The 24,071-nt window shown below is 48.2% G+C and overlaps 1 protein-coding gene across 1 annotated transcript in view; it reads left to right on the top strand.

The window, feature by feature from the left end:
- The first annotated feature begins 269 nt into the window (after positions 1-269).
- Positions 270-24,071, top strand: part of LOC131269349 (serine-rich adhesin for platelets-like) — a 31,625-nt gene continuing 7,823 nt past the window's right edge. Inside the window, exons 1-2 of the mRNA XM_058271700.1 lie at positions 270-1,838; positions 1,878-5,946. Of these exons, the coding sequence (XP_058127683.1) occupies positions 270-1,838; positions 1,878-5,946 (5,638 nt within the window). The remainder of the gene's footprint in view (positions 1,839-1,877; positions 5,947-24,071) is intronic.

The raw sequence follows: 24,071 nt of genomic DNA, 5'->3' as shown, positions 1-24,071 counted from the left end.
ACCGTACCAGTTCAAAGGTCAATCGGGAGAGTGCAAAGTGTGAGTGAGTTGCGTGAAGCGAACAAACAAAAGCAAGCGTGTGGCAGCTGGCAGGAACGTGAAGCTGTCCCGTTTGACCTCGACTACGGACCAAGGCACTCGTGTTGTCTGCGCGACTTGTTGGTCCACCTAACCTGTGCACCTGCAGGATGTGCACCTAAGGCGCCCAAAGCGGTCCAGCGGGTTTTGTTTGTTTTCGGTTTACCGTTTCGTGTTGCGCGTCCGGCACGATGCCGCTGTACTCGGAGCTGTACCACAACTACGTCGGCAACACGCCGATCATCCCGACCCCGATGGTGTCGGTCGGCTCGTCCACCTACAGCCCGCCGACCTACGTCGGCGTGTCGCGGGCCTTCCCGAACCCGCTCGGGGTGGCCACCCGGACGGCGCCCTCCTTCACACGCGGCTACGTCCCGAAGCTGACGCCGATCACCGAGACGCCGCTCACGAGCACACGCATAGCCGCCCTAGGGCGCGTCAGCTCGCCAAAGTTCATCGGCAGCCATGGACACCACAGCTCGCCGAGCTATCAGAAGCCGCGGCGCACCATCAACACGGCCGACATCGACGTGTCGGCGGCGAAGTATGCCGGTGTGTCCCGGTCGCTGGCTGCCTACCGGCACACTAGCGTCGGTGGAGAGTCTCCGACCGCCGGTTCGCCCTCCCGGTCCAGCATTGCGGCCAGTCCACCGTCCGTCGCACCATCCGTCAACTCCTCGATCAACCTGACGGCGACGGCACCGGCGGTCGAAGCGGAGCGCAGTCCGCGGGAGTCGGCGATGCCAATGTCTGCCCGTGATCAAGAGCTCAGCGAGCGCAGCGAACAGCGACGTGCCCGGTCGACGATCAACCGTAATCGCACCGTGGTGCGGCTGAACACGATCCGTGCCCGGAGCCGATCGCGCGGGAGTCGTGGCAGCACCGAGGGCCGAGATCGCAGTGGTGGTGTGGGCACCGGCTCACCTACCACCTCCGAGCCAACGTTCGACGAGGAGATGCTGCTGCTGGAACCGCCAACAGTGCGTTCGGCGGGGGCAGGCGGTACGTCCTCCTGGCGGGACAACTTCCGCGATGAGCTGTACCTGCGACCGAGGGTGCGCACCGAGCCGAGCAAGTCGCCGGGTGAGCTTCTGCTCGAGAAGCACCTCATACGAGACGGTGATGGGTGCGCACCGCTCGATGTGACGACGCTGGCCCAGCAGCACTCGCCGGTGCTGAAGCGTCGCGGAACGCTGCGCCGTAAGAGTGCCGCCAAGATACCGAGCTTCCACGAGATCTGCGCCGACATCAGCTCGGACAAGCTGGACGACGATCTGAACGCGGGCGAACTGCGGCGCCGGGCCTCACAGCTGATCGAGGACGAGCTGCTACAGTTTCAGGAGGAGCTCAAGAAGGCCGCCCAGGTGGCGGCACACACGACCGACCTAGGCGGACTGGCGGACCCCGTCACACCCGACACGCTCGAGGAGCGCCTGAAGGAGGCGCTCGAGCAGCAGATTGCGCAAGACTCCGGCGTCGAGGTGGCGGAGAAACGCAAACTCAAAAAGATCAAGCGCACCAAGACAAAACCGTTGCCACGGCTGGACGCCGAGCCGAACGATCAGGCGACCACGGAGCAAGACCATGACGCGGTGGTGGTTGTGAGGAACGCGACGCCCGCACTCGCACCAAAGATCGTGGCCGAGGTCGAGTCGATCGAGGAGTGCACCGTTTTTAAGCTTCCGAAGAAGAAGAAAAAGACGCCAACTAGCAGCTCGGAAGAGAAGGGAGAAGACGAGGGTACTGGCACCGGCACGAAGGTGTTAGTGGTGGACGCGACAGTGGTCAAGAAGGTGAAGAAGGAAAGCGCTGTGTTGCGTACCACTGAGAAGCAACCGGTGCAGGTGGCCAACGTCGAGCGGCCGGTCGAGCAGCGAGCAGTCCTGGCCAACGGGTTGCCGGGGTCGGAGGGGTCGAAGCAGGCTTCGACGTTGCCGGAAGTATCCGGGGAGGCAAAGACAGGCGTCGCAATGGCTGGTCCGTGCGACGCCAGCAAACAAGCGGGCCCAAAAGTGGAGCTAAACATTGCGCCCGATGGAGCAGGCATGCAGAAAGGGGGGGCAAAGGAGCAACCGAAGCCGACGTCTAAGGTCGGCATCAAGACATACATTCGTAAAAAGACGGTCGAAAACTTGCCAGACATATGCAGCGAGTCTTTGTCGACGAAGGAAGCGGTTGCGCGGGTGGTGGAGGCCGCAAAGCCAAAGACAGTGAACGAAGGTGGAGAATCGAAGCAGTCGGTGGAGCAGAAAACACCAGCACCGAAACAGCAGGAAGCCAGCAATGTACCAACGCAACCGATCCCCACAAATTCCCAAGCGGAGTCGACCAAACCGGCGGAAGTCAAGCCAGCGATGACCACTCCGAAAACTATCCTCTTGGGTAACAGGGAGAACAAGCTCGGAGCAAAACTTGGAGAACTGGAGCAAGTTCCAGATATGCAACCTGGTGTCTCCCCTGCGGTACCAAAGTCTATAAAGCCAAGTACGTTACCATTAGAAGATACCACTGCAGCAAAGAAGATCTCTGGGGAAGGATGTTCAACAGTTGCGCAGAATGGATCGGTACCTCCATCACCTACTCTTGTGAAGGAGGAAAAAGGAAAGAAATTAGATCTGGATGCCCTTCCGAAGCTACCTAGCCAGGAGAAGAATACATCGAATGATACTAAAGGAGTCACGACAACATTGGGTGATAAACAAGAACAAAAACCGAAGAATACAGACATTCAGAAAGTTAGTGTGGTGCAAAAAGAGGATGAGTCGAAAGCACAAAGCCTACAGAAGGATACAACAGAATCTCCCAAGGTCACTCAAAAGGTTATAGACTCAAGTTTGGGTACCCTCGCAAAGCTGACTAGTGTGGAGAAGAATGCGCCTAAGGGAGCTAAACCAACATTGGGTGAACAACCAGAACAGTTAGCAAAGAATACAGATATTCAGAAAGTCAACCTGGTGCCAAAAGTGGATGAAACGAAAGCATCCAGTCTACAGAAGGAAGCATCGGAATCTCCAAAGGGTACTAAAAAGATTGCAGAGCAGGTGCAAGAACAAAAGCCTAAGCCAGACCCACTCAACTTCGGTAAGGATGTACAAGGTAAACTGAAAGGTTTAAACACTACCTCAGTGAACCAAGACGAGTTGAGAACCCAAAAAACCAATATCATGCCAGCCGAACAGAAGGTGCCAAAACCATCTCCCCTGGTAAAACAAGGTGGGCTCGAGGAAGGCTCGGTGGGGGTGACAGCTGCTCCAAAACTTGGACCGCTCGGTAAGCCGATGTTGCGCAAAAAACCGGCCGAACTTAGCAAGAGCGCGACCGACGAGCAGGACTTCTGGAGCGCAATCGGAACCCGTGAGACGGTATCGTTTGCGCGGAGGAAGCAGCAAATCGAACGCATCACGCAGACCATGACGTTGGGCCAGTTCAGCGAGCAGGAGGAGCAACCCTCACCTGTGACCTCTCCGACGATCCAGAAAAAGACGAACTTCCCGGTGCCCGCGGCAGTGCCGTCGCCACCTGCTTCGCCCGGCGCTGCTCAAAGTAAGCCATTCCAAGTCGGTAGCACTGTGGCGCAACCCACGCAGCAACCGGTTGCAGGGCCAGTGTCACCAGTACTCACCAAAGATCGGCCATCGGTAGCTAAAGACACACCGCTGGCTAAGGTTAAACCAAGCGGAGAGACTACGGCGTCGACTGCGCCGTTGGGAGGTACCACACCAAAACCGGATACAAAGGTAAACTCCGTTACATCTGATGCTAAAATCACACCCGCACAATTAAAGGATACTCTCACGGCGGGACCTGACAATGGCGGATTGCGAGTGGGTGGAACCGATTTGATAGTAAAACCAAAGGTAGAGGAAAACCTCCCCAAAACGACTACAAAGACTGTCGAAGATAAAGCTACCCCGAGTACCAAGAGTGTCGATATAGACCAAAAGGTGGTCAAAACAACGACTCCAGTGAAAGATGAGCTAGCAGTCGGAAGCGACAGCGCTCCGAAACTCAAAGTGCCACAAAAGCTGGCGGCTGTCGAGAGTAAGTCTGCAGGGTTTGTATCATCCGAAGCGCCGGCTACGGTAACACAGGCAGTGACTCCAAAGAAAGAGCTGCCACTGAAGGATGCGGTAACTCAGGCAGTGACTCCAAAGAAAGAGCTGCCTCTGAAGGAACCCGCCGTTGCTAAGAAAGCCACACCAGCAGACGGCAAGTCTTTGCTGCAGACGGCAACGACAGGGAAACTGCCACTTCCGGCACTGCATCCGGGCACGGGAGCACTGATCGACACCAAGAAGCTGTCGCCGAAGGAGCTCATCAAGGCGGTGGCACCCACCATCGCTGCCGCCGCCGAGAAAAAGTTGGCCGAGGAAAAATCGAAGCAGGCATCGAACGCCTCCACCGCACGAACCACGAGTGTGGCAGGCGCTAGTACTGTCACCACCACCACCACCACCACCGCCACCTCGATCACCTCGACGACAACTACCCTCGCGATTTCCTCGAGCGCCACTGACACTGTCGTAAAGAAACCGGCCGAAGAGCCGACGGTGAAGAAGGTGATCGTGAAGAAAGTGGTCAAAGCGGTCAAAACGAAAGCGGCAGAGCCTCTGGCGGCCAAGGCTAAAGCCGAGCAACAGCTCGCCCAACAGCGGAAGGAGGCGCAAGAACAAGAACAGCGTAGAATCGCCGAGCAGCAGCAGCAACAGCAGCAGCAGAATCTCGAGCGCATGCAAGCAAAGCTGAACCAAATCACGCTGAACATGGGCGCGAAGGGGCTCACGGTGGAGGTGAAGGAATGCCAAAAATGTCAGTCGGCGATCGTGTCGGAGGCGCTTCCGGTCGCGGCAGCCATCGCGTCGGCGACGCCCAAGCAGCAGCCGATCGCCAATGGTGGGAAGCTGACGAAGAATAAATTCGGTACGCTAGACAACCTGAGCGACCTGTCTGCGGTGAACACTCGCGAGAGAAACAACAACGCTAGCAAACAAACAAAGGTGGTTGCAGCAGCAACTGGTGCATCACAACCGCAGCAGCAGCAGCAGCCGGAGCTGCAACAGCAGAAGAAAGTGTACCTCTCGAGCAGTGACGACGAAGACGGTGAGGACAGCGCATCGGAAACATCGTTCTCGGGCGTAGAAGACGACTGGTCATCGGAGGAAGACGATATGGCGAACGACAAGCCGGAGAAAAAGAAGCCGTTCGATCCGACCAAGCGGGTCAAGCTGAACTTCGACCAGATGCGCAAGTGCTACTCGAAGGAGGAGAAGTGCCCGATCGTGCTGGTCGCCCGGCCGCGCCCCCTGTGGAAGGTGAAGCGGCACGGGCACCGGCACAACCGGAAGGCGGATCTGACCAGCAGCAGCAGCGGCAGCAGTGGTGGCAGCGGCAGCGAGGATGAGAGCACCACCACCACCAGCAGCACCACCGATCAAACGTCCTCGGAGACGGCCTCCACCATGGACGGCGCGACGTCCGACATCAACACCGACAGCAGCGTCAACTCGAGCACAGGCGGCTCCAAGGGCAAGTCGGGTGGTGGCCGAGGGCGCCACCAGGGCGCGGCCGGCAAGGCCGGATCGGGCAAGTCGGCGACCGACCCGTTCGGTGACATCTACGACACGCCGATGGTGATCCCGCTACACGCCGAGCCACGCTGCAGCAGCAGCAGCCGCAAGAGCGGCTCCTCCAAGGACGAGAACAACAACACGGCGGCGCTTGTGGACGCGCTGGCCGCAGTCGACGACGAGGACGAGCGGGCACGCTCGATGAGTGCCGGACACGACGTACGAAGCGCTAGCACCAGCAGCCACGACTCCGGCTTCTATGGCGGCGGTACCGCACCGATCAGCCCCAAGAAGGCGTTAGGTAAGTGAACTTCCCCGATTCAGTCGTTAGCGTCGCCGTCTCTAGTCGAAAGCGAATTGAGCTCCCACAATCTGGCCTATAATTCACCTGTAGGAAGCCCTGCTCCTATGACTCATGGAAGTCTTCAGGGAGCTGCATGTTTTGCTAACATTCGATCGCATGTCTGTCATCACCGATGCTAGATCAGAGCTATCTACCTGCTAACCTTTAATCGATCGGAGATCCGTTTTCGCCATCGACATACACACACTCGAGCGGATTGTTGCCGGCACATGCGGAAGCTACCACGCTACCAAGCTGCATCCGCTTCAATGTGCCAAACCGTGCTGTACGTGTTTCCCTCGCCCTTCCCAAACAACGCCCAAAAATAATCCTCCGAGCTAATCCGAGCTCGTCTCTGAGCCATGCCTCGAGCGTATGGGTGTCGGGTCGATAAGTCGATCGATAAATGTACGTGCGCTGACCCGCCGGCAGAGTTGGCAGACGACGCCTGCTCGGCACTGCTCGGAAGCACCGGCACGAATCACAGCTAGGCGAATTAATGTCAAGTTCAATGTCACCGCTGACGTCCGCTGTTCAGTTCCGTCGGCGAGTCGGCACTCGCAACGCGGATTGTTACGTCGCGCCACGGTTGTCGAGTCAGCCCTTTCGGGTTGGTTGGGAGATCAACGCTTCCTGATTGAGCGGCAACAGGTGGCCAGGCAGCTCGGGTGACGCTCCCGTGCGTTACGTGGGGACTGACCCTGTGGGGACGAACGCAACGGCGAGACCCTGAACTCTCGCCAGCGAGATCCAATGGTCTGAGGATTATCGCTGTATCGTCACCACGTTACACCACGCGCCGGCGTTGATCCAAACACTTTGGTTATTGATGAACACATCGGCTTACGCTGAACTTTTCGCCCTTCCGAGGCACATTGTAGCACCATCAATCTCGTCAGCCTGGATTTGGTTTGCTGGACGCGTGCGATGGGGGGGGGGGGGGGATGTTTATTTGTTTGCTATTCTTCGTACTTCAGAATCGGTTAGCGAACCAGCAGCCAAACCAGGTCATACATTTTAACCCAGTTTGCGGAGGTGGAGAAAACAAACAAGTTTATAAATCAAGAAGGTTCCCGGCGAGTCTTCAAACAATGTGAAACCACCGTTCTCATCTAATATAGCATGATGGATTGGAATTGAAAAACCGGCAGTCGCTACCGTGGCTCTAACTAGATTTTCATGCCGATGAAAGGTGTTACAGCCGCTGCGCACGAGAGCAAGCGAAGCGAACGACTTCTGGATGTCTGTGCCGATCGTGATCGAAATTGTGATAAAAATAGACCGCTGCTCGTTGACCGCACGAGAGTCTCCGATACTCGGATGAACTGGGTGGGAACATCTGCCATTCATCCTGCGACTACGCTGTTCCGTAGCCTTTCAGCGAACGAGTCCGGCGTGTCCATAAACCTTGGCCGACCGTTTGTTATCCCTCAGGCAGGTGACGTAAAACCGACCGGTTAGGTTAGTGATTTTTGCAGCCGGAATACGGTTCCAACTTCATTTAAACACTCAAAAGTTTGGGTACATGTTACCTTGTTTATGTCGGTCGATTGTGTGAGGTAAAGGCTAATCGGATAAACTCGACGTGAGAAGCGGAAGAAGCGAATTGAAAAAAAACCTTCACCATGCCGAGGAAGTTATAACCGTGTGGACGGTCTGTACCAACACACAGCAAAAGGGAGGGCAAAACAAAACCACCAGCATCAGTCTCGCGCTCTCATTACGGCGGCTAAGACTAATTAAAATAGCCAGCGCGCTCTGTCATGTCTATATCGGTTATCTTTATTCTGCGGCTTTCTCTAGCCAGGAAAGGGGTGAAGGTACATTCTACCCTGGGTTTAGAGGATCGTGAGAACGTTGTGCGGATGATTTTCTGCTTTCCAAACCGCGTGCACGAATCGCAGGGCACACCTGAACGGGGTTGAGCAAGGTTCCGAAGGCTAAAGCCGGCACGGGACTATGTCTCCTATAGAAAAATTAGACCCGCGTTTGTCAGACTGGTTATCTCACGTAACCTGATCCAGTGTGGTTGGCATAAATAGTAGATCTGAAGCGATTTCAACTGTCAGCTCTATTGCAACAAACCAGAGCATCGTCCGCCATCGGCAACTAACGAACACCAGAGCATAGCGCCTGATCAGGTGCGAAAGAAGAGGCGGCCCATTATTACGCCAACGAAAACCAGCGCCTGGCGCTCGCGTCCGACGTTGCAACATCTGTGGCGTGGGTGTGAACGGAACCGCAGGGTTTGCGGCTTTGAACTCGGAATTTCCCTGCCGCCGGATAGCGTACAAGCTAGAGTTTATTTACTTCCATACCACATTCAGCTCCCACATGCCGTAGTTCCGCAAGGAGAAAGCGTGCAATCCGGTGGTTTTCTCAGCGCTTCACCTGGACCATGCCAACCGTGGTTTGTTGGTTTGTTTCCCCCCGGAATGTGCTTGTTTTCTTGCAGTCCGGTGCGAAAACCGCCTGTATTACGGTTAGGACGATAGATCAAAGGTTTTCCGAGGTGTGGGTTGGCAGGTTGGCCAATAAACAGGCGGAGGAGCGTTCACCCTGGAACGCGTGGTGCTTCCCTTAAGCTTCTCGCCCACCTTCCGAAGAGTTCATTCATTACGGTAGCGGGCGAACCAGGCAGACGGCACCGTCTACAAAGGCCAGAATGTCGGATGTTGACTCCAACCCAAACGCAGACTTTACTTTTGATGCAATATATTTGGATAAATAACTTCACGCTTGGAGTGTTACTATACACCACTCGTGTCAGCCAACTGATCGCCAAGTGTTGCAACATCAAACAAACTCACAGAACTTCGAATCGGGGGATTCTGCTGCGATTGTTTTTCCGTGTCTTGGCACTTCCCACCTGCAGTAGGGAATGCTGAGCTAAGGGCCTCGAGTGATGCAAGCTATTCGCTAGCTCGGTTTCATTTTTCCACGACGACTGCAGCACAGACAGCGCGTAGGTCGCGCGGTAGGACACAGCAACCCCTCCGCTGTACCCTTCTATATTACAAAAGTTCTTTTTTCAAAATATCTTTCAACACAAAGTTTGAGTCTCTCAAAGCAACCAAATATCAGCATCTTTCTGCGGTCCGTGAACGAACAGTCACGGGGGCAGTTGGTATGCGCACCTAATGTTTATAATGAACCCGACATTGGTCCGGCCAATTGGTGTGCAATTAGACTAATTAATTCTGGATCTATTTCCACCGCCAACATTTTTTTTTGCTGAAGCACACCAGCTCGTGTTTTGTTCTTCGTACAGGTGTTGGTATAAACAGATAATATGTTGACAGCTGGCTTGTTGGGTACGAACGAAAAAACGATTGACATAGTGATAGATACTATGACTATAGAGACTCCCTAAAATATGTCTTATTCCAACATGGCGGCAAATGTCAGTTTCATCCTGTAAAATTACGCAAAGAAAATGAAAACCTAAATTTTAGGTCGTAGCTATGGTAAATATTACTGCTCGGGGAAACCCAGGGGGATTTGGGGATGTTGGGCAGATCTGGTTGCCAGAAGATCTAGAGAGCAACGGCCGATAAAGAGTAAGATGAGAAACGAGCGAAACGTAATTACACCCGCGGTGAACTACGAAAACGGTCCTCACGGTTGGCGGTTCGGTTTAATTTATTCATATGCAATCTACATATGCAAAATATACATTTATAAATACTTATTTCACACCTCCATCCCCTCACGCCACGTATATCCCCCATCGCTGGCAACGGTACCACATTCCTGCCCTGGTGCAATCTGCGTCCCGGCAGACTGCGACGTGAACTGTCACAAGAAATGCGAGAAGCTGGCGGCCAACCTGTGCGGCGTCAATCAGAAGCTGATTGTCGAGGCACTCTCGTCCGTGCGCCGAGGTAGTAGGGTCATCGTTCCTCGTCCACCGCGTCCGGTACCGTGTCTGCCACCCGTGCTGCTACTGCTGCCACAACCGTTCGACCTCAACCACCTCCGAAGGACCACCCGAATGCCAACGTGAAGTTGTTTTCCTCACGTTCTTATTCTCAGTCCCTCGAACAAGGTGTGACCCAATCGCCGTGCACAATGTAATCCTCAGTATTCCGCCACTTTGGTTCTCACTCACAGCCGTTGTCCGTTCCGACAAGTGTGTTCTTCAAGCCGGGCAAAACAGTTTCACATTTGTCCCGAACCGTACATCATTCTTTCCATTTTAAGTTGCTTTTAAGAAAAAACGGTCCATGAGCGATGCTCTCGGCTGGCCTGGGTTCAAATTTCGACCCTCTCCTGCACGTCCCAGTCCGGTTTGTCAGTCCGACAAAGGGAAAAGGTCTAGAATGGCTGAAGAGTACGGGTTGTTACGCCAAAGAAAAATAGACAGACGCTTGTCCATAGGCCGTTTGGCCGGCCAAACCCTAGCGGTGTGTGTGTGTGTCAATGAGTTTGTTTTTGTAGTCCGGGCCAAAATAGTCAAGCCAACCATCCGGACTAGAAGTCACGAACCGATGGTACCACATATTAGCGCTCCATCAATCGTCACCTTTGGTCCGGTGTGCTAGTGATGTGTGAGTACTTTTCATCGGTTTTTGTTTTTGCCAACTGATGCGCCATCCATTATCTCCACTTCCGCGGCACTCATCTCTTGAAGTAGGTTGTTTTGTAATTCCTAGAAGTAGTTTAAAATGCCATTTTACGTTGCACCAAACACGAACAACGTAACGCTAGCGTACCTTTCCATTCGACGCTCAATGACAATGATGGTGCGCGGTGCAGGTTTTTAGGTCACCGAAGGCCACATTATCACTGAACTCACACTCTGCCCTGCCCCGAGAGTAGGGGACACATCCGCACAGATGGCTGCAGTGAGAGTTTTTGTAAAACTGTTGAAAAATAAACACACGCTCGCACATTATTATTTTTGGTGGTAATGGACGGTCGCGATCGCAAAAACGTTCGACCAAACCGTTAACGCAAACGTCAAATCTCGCAACAGGTGTGTTTGTTTGATCACCGTAAAAGAGAAAACAAAAGAACGGAATGATGTTGAAAACATTTTCTCTAGTGTTAAATTAGATTAAAAAAACTGCCAGTTTTTAATGATTTGAAGTAGTATAATGTTTTGTACAACTTGCATTGGTGGATGTTTGATGTTATCACTCGGTGAGGAGATAAACAATAGCATTGATGGTAATGAAAGAATCAGAACCAACTCGTAAAACCGCTGCTTACACGGGTACACGTAAACAACCGTTTCTTTTTAAGTGTACTAAGGACTAATGCTGGTGTCAGTTTTCCGATTTTAATAAACGATATATTGTATGGCATTTGGAAGATGAAATCTCGCGTGCGATTTTGTCGTACGATAAAATTAAAATTAGTTGATTTGATTGAATAAAACCCAAAATTGAAGTGTTTATCTAGGAAAAATAATTAAATTCTTCTTGCAACCCAAAATTGAGGCTTTTATCTAGGAAAAATAATTAAATTCTTAACTCACTTAGAATTTTAAAAATAACAGAAACACTTGCGAATCGGACGTCCTATTAAATTCCGTAAGACAAAGCACTGACAAAGTTGTAAAACTGTTTTTTTTTATCTCCGTAATTATTTGTACCGCATCGAAGACGTCAAAGACAAAAGCATTTAAAAAACGGTTCACCGATGAAACAATATTGTTAAGTTTTTAGTTCATAACGAAGAAACCGGTTGTTTTGAAAAGTACTTTTGCATACAATTTATTCTTCGATTAGATAATTGTCAGACACATCGTACCAAACAGTTATTCCAGTTATCGATCGGTATTTTGCAAAACTTTCAAAAACATTGAATAACGTTTCCCAAAACATGTTCCTTTCCAAGCGGTATCGCTTACTGTAAAAGATAATTAAACGAACGCATCAGTTACGGGTTTGATCGCCGTCGTCGCAATCTCCTCCCCCACCCCCGCAGTGTCCCGTAAACCGATAATCCACCAACGTTATTTCACCGATTCGATTGACCGACCGTTAATGATGAGGAAAATAAACGGTAAATGCACGTTCATATATTTTTTTCTTTTACCGAAACCGTCCAATGCAATTACTTTTAGCAAAACGGTTCGCCACAGAAAAAAACGGGGTTAAGAAGGGTTTAAAACCCCCCTCCGGCACCACTATCATTAGCATATTGAGTGGTCAGTCGGAGGTAAAGTAAATGAAATAGTTGCGATCTCGTGCCGCCACCGATACGTTGCGGCTTTTTACACACGCCCGGCTGGAAATTGTGCTTCACGTGCGTCGTAAAACTGCGTCCGTGTGCTTGCATTTCCATTTAACCCTGCCTCGTTGGACTCGCTGGGAGCAGAAAGGCGAAAACTATAAACGGCGGATCAATACGAACATACGTCCGTCTGGCGAACACATCCATTTCGAACGAGGTTTCTAGCTGGCTGGGGGGGAAAATCAAACGAATCAAGCACCCGTCCGGAGAGTGAAAACCCCCGGAAGAGACCTGTTTTTTTTTTCGCCCCGGGTTTCGCTTTCCGCGTCGTTTGACGCTGGTGTTTGTGTGCAGATCGTGCCAAAAAGGTCGGGGAGTTGCCGAACTGTGGGCAAGCAAAACAAAACACACGAAACCACCGAGTCGCACAACGAAACGGCAAAGTGTGTAGTGAAAAAAACTAGAAAGAAAACCCCCACCCTGTGCGGGGTTTTGGGAAAGGGGATATATTATGAAAATTCGATAAATCCCCAAATCTTTCCGCGACACAAATTTTCCACGGATTAATATTTTTGAAGTAGCATTAACCGATCGGAAAACGGTGCAAATTCAGTTCCTGCATTTTTCCCAGCTTAGTGTTGGGTTTCCCCTGGAAACTGGGGGAAGGAAAATTTGGAGGAAAACCTTTAGTGAGCACACCAGACGAACGTGAACACACCAACCACGCGATCACATGAGGGAAAACTGAGGGCGTAAAGAAAAATGAAAACAAGATGCATCCACAAAACCCACCCCCTCCCCCCCCCCCACTCCTCCCCGCACTGCACCACCCCTCGGTCGGTGGCTGCGTCCGTGGAATGCGGAATGGTTTTGTTTTTCCTTCGTTCGGTTTCGGTTGTGCGAAATGCGCACCCGATGCCAACGTACGTACGTGAATACTTGGCTCGACCGATGAGACGTAAAAATGGTGGTGGGGTAGAGGGAGGGAGATCTGGTGCAGATTCGGGACCAGATCGCCGCCTTCCTGGCGTAATGGCGTAGTACAGTCTCGTGAGAACTGTATTACGTTTGCACGCCGCAGCAAAAGGTGCGAAAAAGAGAAAGTGTTAGCGCAAATGGAAGGAAAAGGAGAGGGCGCGACTGAGAGGTGCAGGTGTGAAGAAAAGAAAACCCAGTGGAAGAGGGTGGGAAAGAGGAAGCTTCCCCCTACTGTATCAAAGTGAGTGTTGAGAATAGAACGATGACACTAATGACGAGATAAACGACGCCAAGCGGCGGGAAAATCGGAACAGCAGTCCCATCACACCCTATCACTTTCATTATTATTATTATCATTGCTATTCGACGCGAGCGGACAGTTTTCCCGCCCCACCCCACCCCAGGCGGGCACGAGTCGCGTCTCGGTTTTCGTTGGCATTCGTCGCTAGGTCGGACGTTTTTCCTCTCTCGTCGGAACGGCACACGGCAGGCGCACGGGTGGCAGACGGGGCGGACCGGAACCCCTGAAAATCACACCCACACACACACAGACACCGGCACTACATCGGTGGGGGATTTTCTTCTCCTTTCTTTCCAAATTCGGCCCCGGTTTTTCCAGGAGCGCACGAGGCGCGCGACTCACCGTCGAAGATGCCACCGAGCGCCAACCCGGCGTACCGCATCGAGGCTCCTGCCCCCCCGCTCGACGGCAGTGGGCCGGGTGGGGGGGCCGCCAAGGCGGAGGAAATAGGTAAAACGCTACGAAAGTACTAATGCACCGCATCAAACCCTAAAGCCCGCCGTCGAGGAACGTTTTCGAGCACTTGATAGCATAACAAATTGAATGCAATTACCTAAGCTACTAATTATCTTTAACACGTTATTAAATCAACGATTTGAGACTAAGCTTCCCGATCGACACACTTTTATAAAAACTGTAGCCTACCATTCTATAAGCGCATTACTATATTAGTGTAAAGCAGGGGTCGGCAAAGTCCGGCCCGCCAAATAATTCTATCCGGCCCGTAGTAAAATGTTAGTACTTCATAAAAAAAAACCTATCTCAATTCAAGTTTTCAAGTTTCAAAATGAAGATTAAAATTGTTGAACCTGTTGTTCAATACCAAGTGACTTTCTCTTATAATTCATTTACTTTGAATCCAAATAATTTTCCGATCCGTTACCAGCTAAAGGCTCACAATTTAAAAAACTAAAACTAAGAAATTTTAAAATAATTTTGGTACAGGATTAATTTCAAGTACAAATTTCAAAAAGGAAAGAGCAGTACAATAAATGTTGATCAAAATTCAACGAAAATAAGCATGAAAATGATTAAAAAAAACAACGATAAATTTTCAAATTAGCAATAAAACAATTTTTATGTTATTTTACTATTTAGAAAGTTTATTCAAAAGGGTTTAGTATTAATTTGAAAACATCAAATCAACGTTTAAGGTATCCCACTCTTTCGGTTTCTCTTTAATCTCCTTTAATCCCTTTTTTTAAATAGTGAATGACAGGCAATTTGGAACTTGCCACGAAACTCAAATAGTATTGCGCAAAGATGGTGGTAGGCTGTTGTAAACAAGTAACGTTAGGGAAGCTTAATGTATTTGTTATTAGTTTAAAAACAAATCTGAGCATTTATTTTATGAACAAATTTTATCAAATACGATTTTACTGAAAAATGTTCGACGCACGAACAATGAACACTTCTACTGCCAATCTGTTTAACAACAATCTTTCTTTCTTATAGTAAAATCGTTGGTTAAATTGTATATAAAAACGTATAAAACCGATGATTTTCCAACACTTAGCTTCAAATATAATCAGCATTCTTGTTTCATTAAATGCTTATTTACGGTGAAACAACATGTTAGAACTTCTTTTCTACTGGCTTTAAAACATAACGTGTATCGCATTCAACGTATTGAAGAATTTCACTATTTACAAAAAAGGCCAAGTACTGCACAGTCATGCGTAAGGACGCCTTTGCTTGCTCGACAAATTGCTCAAATATGCTTTGAATCGTGCAACTGAAGTGAAATTCTACTATTTTGAGAGCAGACCAACGTTGGCCTTGTTCCTGGTGCTGTTTATCATCAACTCGGTTAAAACTGTCTTCACTTCGATTATAAATAAAAAAAAAAACATCAATGGATTGATCTTAGGTGTTCACCATCTGACAGCATTCGGATTTGGTCGAAATTGTGTCTAAATCTCTCCCGACTTAAAAACGACTAAAATGCTTATCAAACGAAACGATTGTTTAGTAACCTCAACCTCACGAAATTGTTTACGTGAATGGTAGAATAGTTTTGATTCCCAAAAAATCAAAACGTGTGCGGAAGAATGCAAACGATGCACAATCATTGTTCAGCGAGTGTTAGATCTTACTCGGAACCACAAGAGAGCCTTCTGCTTTGTTTATGTTTAACGAGCAGAATGGTTCATATTTTAAGAGATTTGTATTCGATCGTTTTCTGCCAAGCCTGGTTGAAAGTTCCACAAACTACTACCTTGAATACATATACAGTTTGTCTCGTTGGATACTTGTCATGATTCATCACTCTCTTTCGGTATCTTGGATTAATTTTTCGCTCAAGACATTCGTTAAACTGAAACCTGATAAAGTATAGCGGTGCTGGTGGGCGTACAACCCATGTTTGCCAAACTCCTACCCTGGCCTTTGTACGCTCCATTTCGTGCCTACTTGGTGCAAAGCATCGGATACCCGGATCGCATCATACACATTTTGCTTGTTACTAGCTTGAATTTTTCTGAATTCACCTTGAGTTCGAAATGGTCCACCTAGCATTTATTAACCAGATCCGATCCGTGGCGTTTGGCGCTGATTTATAGCCGTCGGCCGTCGGACAATGTATCCAAAGTAGAGATGGGCAGATTGTGCAAGATGCCACAAAGCAACGAATGATGCGCAGGAGTCGTTGTCGGTTAAAGATAATTATCTCCAACTTTAATAATTATACCCAACTGAACGAAATTCAAATCGACCCCAAAATTGAACTATTTTCTTGTTGTGTTGTGTGACTTGTTGTGAGAGTTCACGTCGAAGGTCGAAGACAAGCAGAGTGTTCCAAACATGGCCGGAGACAGCGTGGGGACTGTTGAGCAAAAACAAAAAAATTCGCCCTTACGAAACGTACTTTTGAAATCCCGTACCGAAAACCAACGTACGGGATTGAAATGCGTCGCCAACGTGTATTGCTGTCCCTCTCTCTCTCTCTTTCTGTTTTCGCTTGCGAACATGATATCGCGACATGATCAGCTCGTGATGGGCCAAGGGAGCACCAAGAAAAATGCCGGCGAGAAGCGACACCCTTCCCTTTGGCACGGCGTCGTTGGTTTGGGAAAAATAGGTAAATAACCACACGTAACTGACGCTCCCTCCCCCCGCAGTGGAGGTGGGAAACATTCGGTGGCAAAGGGGACACGGTTTTATGATCGCAAAAAACACACACACACACACACACTACCGAGGGCCCCCAAGTCGCTTCCTTCTTCACAAATGCCCACGCTTCAAGGGGATGGATGCGAGTATAGGGGAAAGGGGCAAACGGTCCCGGGGCAGGACCGAAGGCAAAACCCGCCGAAAATCACTCAGAGGACGCGGCTAAAAATAGGGAGTTTTGTTTCCGTTTATAAATAAAATCACCTGTACACACGTTTTCCCTCAGCCATGAAGATGGCGGCTTGGGGATCAGCTTGGGAGGGGGAGAGCGGCGACAAGTAGGTGGCAGTGGTTGGAGGAGGGTTTGGTAAACCCCCCCCACCAACCCGTGGACGGGTGTAGAAATAGGACGACGGGCAACAAATGGCGTCTAGCCCCGGGTCCAAACAATCCGCGGCCGGGACGGTTTTGCACCCGATCGGACATCGATCGGAGGAACGATCGATTTACATATCCTGCGACTCGCTCTTTGTTTAGTCTCAAGCGTTGAATTTTATCGACGACCATATGTGCCAATGCTGGCTGATCGAATGTCCAATCCTATCCATCCCAAACCCGATGCGCTTTTATCGCAGTCTGGCATTCCAGTGAGTTTGCAGAAAATAAATCCTCATGCTTTGGGATGAAGCAAACGATCGGATGAGCAAACTTTCATTGCCTAAGGTTATGGGTTATTTGTACAACGCGTGGATCACTTCTGACCTACACGAAACCTTGTTGTTCAATCGATAGATCAGGGGGGGCTGGGAGAAGTACAGCTGCCCGGGTGAAATGTAAACAAAAAAAGCACAACTTTTCAACAATAAAATGAATTCACTCATAAAGGATGACTCCTTTTCACCTAGCTTTATCGCTAAACGAGCACTAATGAGAATAACAATTCCTTTTTGAAATTTAATTTGCCCTGAGGAGTCATCACGGTGGATCGAATCTTTGAGTTACTTTTTTGTGAATTGTTCTTTTTGTGAAAATAAGTTTTTTGTCGTCACAGAGGATTGATTCTCTAACAAGGATTCGAATCTCAAACAGAGATTGGAAGAATGCACAGAGATTCCCGTTCTTAACGAAGTTTAAAACAATGTATAAGAACGGAAAATACATGCCGAATAATTGTTTATACCTTGTTCTACTTTTTCTTTGCAAAAACGTCATTAACACACTGTGTCTCTATTTTATTTACTCCTTTAATCACTTTTACGGGACTCGAATCCCTAATTGAGTTTCAATTCCTTAGACAGATTCAAATCTCTATGGCGACTAGCAACTCTTTTATTCACTCTGTTTGGTTTCGAATCCCCGAAACGGATGCAAATCAAAGACGAGCTATAAAAACTGTCCGCGAGGATGCAAAAGTGAGATTCCACTCACTCACTCATTCTATCTAATTACGCACATCACTAACAGCGAACAAATCAAAATGCTTTTTATTTGTTTGTTTTTTTTTTTATTATTGTCTACTGAGTCAGTAGTTTTCCACTCTATTTGTCGTACGGTTCCTGGACTACGGTGTTTGACGAACGAATGGAGAAACAAACGCGTTAAAATGTTATAAATTAAATTGTACCAAAGTGTTTTAATTTGACGACGAGATTGTCGTTTTTACTTTTCGTCAAAGTTCTTCAGGTTGCAGAAAACATGCAACCGTGGGAATTAAGGTGTGACTGCCGTTGACGAACATTTCTAGGTTGTGCTAAAACTACACATATACACACGCACACACACACTCGACATCATCGCCGAGAAGGTAAAGCGAAAAATATTTTACGACTACGCATAATCTCTTGTCGGCTCGATTTAAGCAGCTGGCAATGCAAAAGGCGCTCGCATCGACGTACCATACAGCGCCCATGTTCGAAGCCGACACCGATTCGACTCCAAAAGGGAAGCCGGTCACACACATGTGCACCGAAGCCCTTTGGAAGAAAAAACTTTCGACTGCACCCAAATTATATATTTTTCGTTTTCTTTAGTTTCCCGTTAGAAAAACATAAAGCACCTTTTGCTGAAACAAAAAGAAAAACCTGCACTGGCAAAACATTTTCCCAAGCCCAGCAAAGATCAAAGCGAAAAACCCCGCACACACATGCACTCGCTGCGCTTTTGTAAAACACCGCGAAAAGCGGCACTGGTAAAACAAACGCGTCCTGCACAGTGTGCACAGGAAGTTGCATCCGGCGGGCAAAGACAACGGCGGAAGGTGGACTTCCACTTTCTCGCGATGTTGTCAAATTTTTGCAACCGAAACCGAAACAACTTTCAGTATCCTTTTCACTTGCTCTTTTTAACAAACGCTAGATTTAACGCGCAGAAGTTATGATATTCATTTTACATACTTCAGTAACACTCAGATATATTTTCTGAGAACCCAGCAACATTTGACTGAGGGGCAAATAATCAAATGATGAAAATTATAAGTTGCAGACCACTTTCCTTGGTTTTAACAGACGGTGTTTGATATATTTAAATGCAAGTGATGACTTCTTTACTTTTTATGTTGACGGTAATTGTATATCAGAACAATCACAGTTTATGCTTTGTAATAATCGGTGCTTCATGCCGAGTCGAAGGATAACTGCTTGGAAGTGGGTCAACGCGTACACTGTTGGAAGTTTACAACATGGTTTTTATTGCTTTGAATTGTAGCCGTAGTGTAAAACACGACCATAATTTACAATGCTGTAGTTGTGTGCCAATTTCTGAATCCTATCTTTATCGAAAGCTTAACATTCAGTAGACATGTAAAATTTTATTTTATTCCATTTCTACCAAATATGCGATTTACTTAAATAGGATAAAGTTGCCATAAAACAAAGAAAAGTATTAATTTTACAAATATCAGAGATATAATGAGGTCTAAAGGCATTTGGTAAATCATTTCAGTTTTGACACACATATTCTTTTTGAAAAAAGATGCAATACATTATCATCTTTCCAAGGCTGTTTTTTGAATTTTGATTTCACGCAAGTGCTGCAAAACCAATGGGTGTTTCAAAGCATTATTTCATAGCATAAATGCCTTTACTGATAGAAATATTGTAAGATGCTCGTAGAACAGATTAATCTCCCTGGAAAAGCTCCAAGCGCTTCCGGCGTGCCGCGAAGGTGGCACAATTGTACTTTCAAGTAATTTTATTTTCTTTTTCTTGAGACTAGTGTTGTCTTGTCTTGGATTTGTTAAACTAAGTTGACAGTGGTTTTTTTATATCAGCTGATAGCCTTTCTCTCATTTGCTAATGACTAACCGAAATTTTCCTGTCCATCCTGTATTTTTCATAGTCTGATACAAAAAACATCTGTTTAAGTTCCAGGATTTAAAAATCTTCAAAAGTGAATGGGTGTTCTCTTTTGAAAACTCTGATTATATTAATTTTTAAAGATTATCGCTGAATTTTATTATCTTTCAAAAAAGGAACATTCAAATGATTAGTTTAAATAAGGTACAATATTTGACACTAGAATTCACTGCTTTGGAATCTTGCCCGAATACTTTTTCGTCATTTCGGGGTCATTTCGACCCCTGTTTTCAAAATGCACTTCTTAACTTAAAACATCAATATTTTGAAGATTTTTCAAATACACTGTTACTTGTTGGTATACTTGTTGACTTTCTTTTGACGTGTTTTGATTTTTTGATGCACTACTTCATCATTCCGCTAGCTTGGTGTAATGCTGTAAGATTGATTTGAATCGAATTTCAATTTTCATTCATTTCTTCTACATTTATGTTTTATTTTAAACATAAATTCGTGAGAAAAAATCCAAAAACTTCGTGAACTAGTCATCAATATGCGGTTTCCATATAACGCTGCGTATGGAAAACCATCCTTCCTGAAATGGAGCAAATGATTTGTCAGCATTCTTTCGACAAGAATGTTTGTTCGTCTGGCTTTCTTTCCATCCTGAAGGCCATCGGCCATCGAACCATGCGTCTTAGATGGGGACAAACAATGGGGAGGGATTCATGCTCGTTACTTGATGATGTGTACTTTCTCCCACCACACTCCCCCCCCCCCCCTTTTTCGCATCATGATTTAATATTTTGTCTCCAGCTCCAGCCATGCATTTGACGGAGTTTGCAAAATGGATGGGGTTTGTGTGCACTCACAAAGTGCGCAGCATCCCCCCCCCCCCCATCTTCTGTGAACCACCCGCAAATTCCTCCCAGCCCCCCCCCCCCCCCCCCCCCCCCAATCGAATTGTTCTCTTACGCGGCTCTTATCAAACACAGTGCCCGCCCTCTAAGGTACTCCACCATTGGCTGGAAACTCAAACCGTACCGTTTCCCCCCCCCCCCCCCGTCTCCCTCCGTTTACCATTTCCTTCCGCTTCTCCACTGACACAACCCCCCTGCTTGGGAATAAACACACGCGAGCAAGCAGGCAAGAAAGCGAGCGAGCGCGCGCGCACACGACCCCCCAAACACACACACACACCTAATGGTGAAGGGCAAAAACGGTAGTCCGCACCCCCCGTCAAACACTCCTTCGACTACGTGTGCGACGGGCCAATTTTCCCCGCCCGTGTGGCGAGGCGAGGCTCCAGGCAAGGAACACGCAGCCGCCATGAGACGGAAGATGGGGAGCGTGCGAGACAAGTGACAAACACGGGAAAGGAACTAAAAATGTGAGGGTAACACACAAAAAAAAAAACAGCGAACCGAGCAAAATAATAATAAAAAAAAAGCAGCACCACATCCACTCATAACTTTTTGCCTTGGTTCGAGAAGCTTGAGCCCGCCAACGGCGGGTTCGCTGTACGGATCAGAACCGTTCGGGTTAATCTAGTTTGTAGCGCCGGCTCCGATAGAACGCTGCTGCTGCTGCTGCTCCTTGCTTGAAGCGCTTTTTGGGGGGCCCTGTTTTCGTTCGCTAGTGAACCACTGGTGTGTGTGTTTGTGTGTGTGCGAGAGTGACGCTTGGTGTGGTGTGAAGCTGCGATGGAGCCTGAGTGCGGCTTCGTCGTGTTTGTCCTTGGTGACGGGCTCGATCGGGTGGTCCGGTGTGTGCGTCCCGGTGACAGGTGGCATACGGTTGAGGGGAGCTGCGTCCCGTACCGCACCATCCGCATCCCGGAGGGTAGCCTGCTGCACGCGCTGTTAAGCCACCGGACGTGTGACGCACCGTGGCTTACGGAGGTCTGGCAGGGAGCCGGAACGTCGCCGGACCCCGAGCGGGAACAGGAACAGGAACCGACCTGTCAGAGCCCGGACGATGGCTACGGTGAGGAGACGGTCGACGAGGCCGATGAACCACCGGAGGACGACGAGTGGTCGGTGACCACCGAGTCGGGCTCGGACGGCGAACCGGGCGATAACATTCCGCTGGCGCGCGACCACGACAACCTGTTCGATCGGGGCCGGTACGCGGAGCTGGTCGCCCTGCAGGACATTCCCCCGAACGTCCACCTGGACGCCGAGCGTCTCGCCATCATGCACAACCTGGCCGCCCTGGCCCTCGTGCACGATGCGCGCCGTCGGGCGCAGCGGGTGGTCGACGAGCCGCGCCACACCGCCCTCGACACCCTGCTCTACCACGCCATTCCCCGCTGCGTCGCCCTCTGGCGTTGGCTGCAGCGATGTTGCTGCTGCGTTCCCTGTCAGCGACGCGACGAATAACCTGTCATCCGACGCCAATAACCAGCTACTTACTAAGTGCTTAGTCGTAGTGTTGTTCAGTATTTTTTTCTTTTTGTTCTTTAATCAAGTGCTCAACCCTTTGTTCCCCCCTTCCTCCGCGCCCCCACATTAACACACGCTAACGCTCCCAACACCGAAAACACAAACAAAACAAACTGCCACGAAACGAGAGACGTCATCCCAATCCAGCCCAACGAACGAAAGGTATCGCGATTCCTCCCACCACCAACCGCTTTGTAAATGGGGACATCAAAGGGAGTGGACAAACAGTGTTTTATTTTTTTTGCTTGATTTTGTGGAACAAAATGACGTTTGATGACGTTTGGTCAAGCGACGAACGTCTATTTTCGATACATTGTTTTGACAGCATCCAAGCGTTAAAATATTTTTACGAGGTGGGGAACAGGGGTGGAGGAGGGGGGGTGGATCAAACTGACCCTCTGAATCAGCTGTGGAAAAGTCCCCAACGCGTGCACCATGTGTGGCCCAGAGTTTTCAAACAATTTATTTAAACGCTCCACATCGTGTCGACAAAAAGCAAACTACTGCTTTCAAACTGCGCCTTTTGGAAGCGTTTGTTTTGGCACAACCTGCATAGGTTTTCGCGAGGAATGGAAAATGGTCGGGAAGTTTCATGGGAGAGGGCGGGTTTAACACGTTTTTGGCACACCTTTTTAGTACAATCTTTTTTTTGATAGTATTTGTTAAAAACAATTATTAAACCAACGATTTTTTAATAGGCTAAACAAAGACTTAGCTTCCTAAAGTACTTGTTTTTAATATTACTATAGTTTTTTTTATGTTGCATTTCCATTCCTTTATAGGTCAAACAGTTTTTAGAACTGATTTCTGCTGTGACCCACTTTTGGGTGACACGGTAGACAACGTGTTAATGAATGGTTTTACGTTCTTAGAATTCAAGAATTTAACGTTTGTATTTAAAAAAATAGACAAATTTTCATCGGTGGTAAGAAAAAGGTCAACCAAGCTAATTGAATGAAGTAAATTTTATTGTAAAGTTACATCTTTTAAGTACTTTTAAAAAATATTCCGACGGTCGAGTAAATCGGCCTTACGGTCCTTGGCCGAAATTTAAGCCATAGTCGCCAAAACCAATCGTGTAACGTGAATATATTTTAACAAGCATCAAAAGCAACATAAAGTACCAGGCGTTTTTACCACTTGTCGCCATCTTTCTTTAAATAATCTTTGGTCACGTGGTCCACGATAAACAATCAAACGTGGTTGGTTTAATGTTTTGGTCATGGCGGATTCAAGCTAAATGATACTTGACAACTGTATTTGTTCTAAATTTAAAAGAAATGCTACTCTTTATTTTTCTTTCAACAGAAAGTTTTTAGCGTTTTCCGTTTTTGCATGAAAGTCGTTTAATTTCTCTAGTTTTGTTTATTTTAATTCAAACGTCATATCAAACCCTTTGATTTTGAAAACACTGCAAAAAATGTGCTCGGAATTGAACAACATCCAAACTCCGATGTTTATTCACTTCTTTGATGCTTTATACTTTACTTTAAATGGCATCCTTAATAACCTTCCATGATGACGCTGGTTTGTTCGAGCTTAGAATGTTTTCTAATAGTTAGATTACTAGAAATTATTCCCCTCGATTTCATTAGGGATATTAGAGAATAGTGCATGATGCGGGATGGTAGTCTCGCCTACACGCGTTAAATTTATTGCTTCAATGCCGTTCTGTTCAGTAACGTTTATGCTAAGGACATCACTTAGACAAAGTGATTAGGGGTAGTTTTACCAACCGATTTAACGATCTACGCAATCATGTGAGTGTTTGCT

This window comes from Anopheles coustani, chromosome X (genome assembly GCF_943734705.1).
Source record: "Anopheles coustani chromosome X, idAnoCousDA_361_x.2, whole genome shotgun sequence".
NCBI classification, from domain to species: domain Eukaryota; kingdom Metazoa; phylum Arthropoda; class Insecta; order Diptera; family Culicidae; genus Anopheles; species Anopheles coustani.
This window is presented reverse-complemented; position numbering and strand designations above follow the sequence as displayed.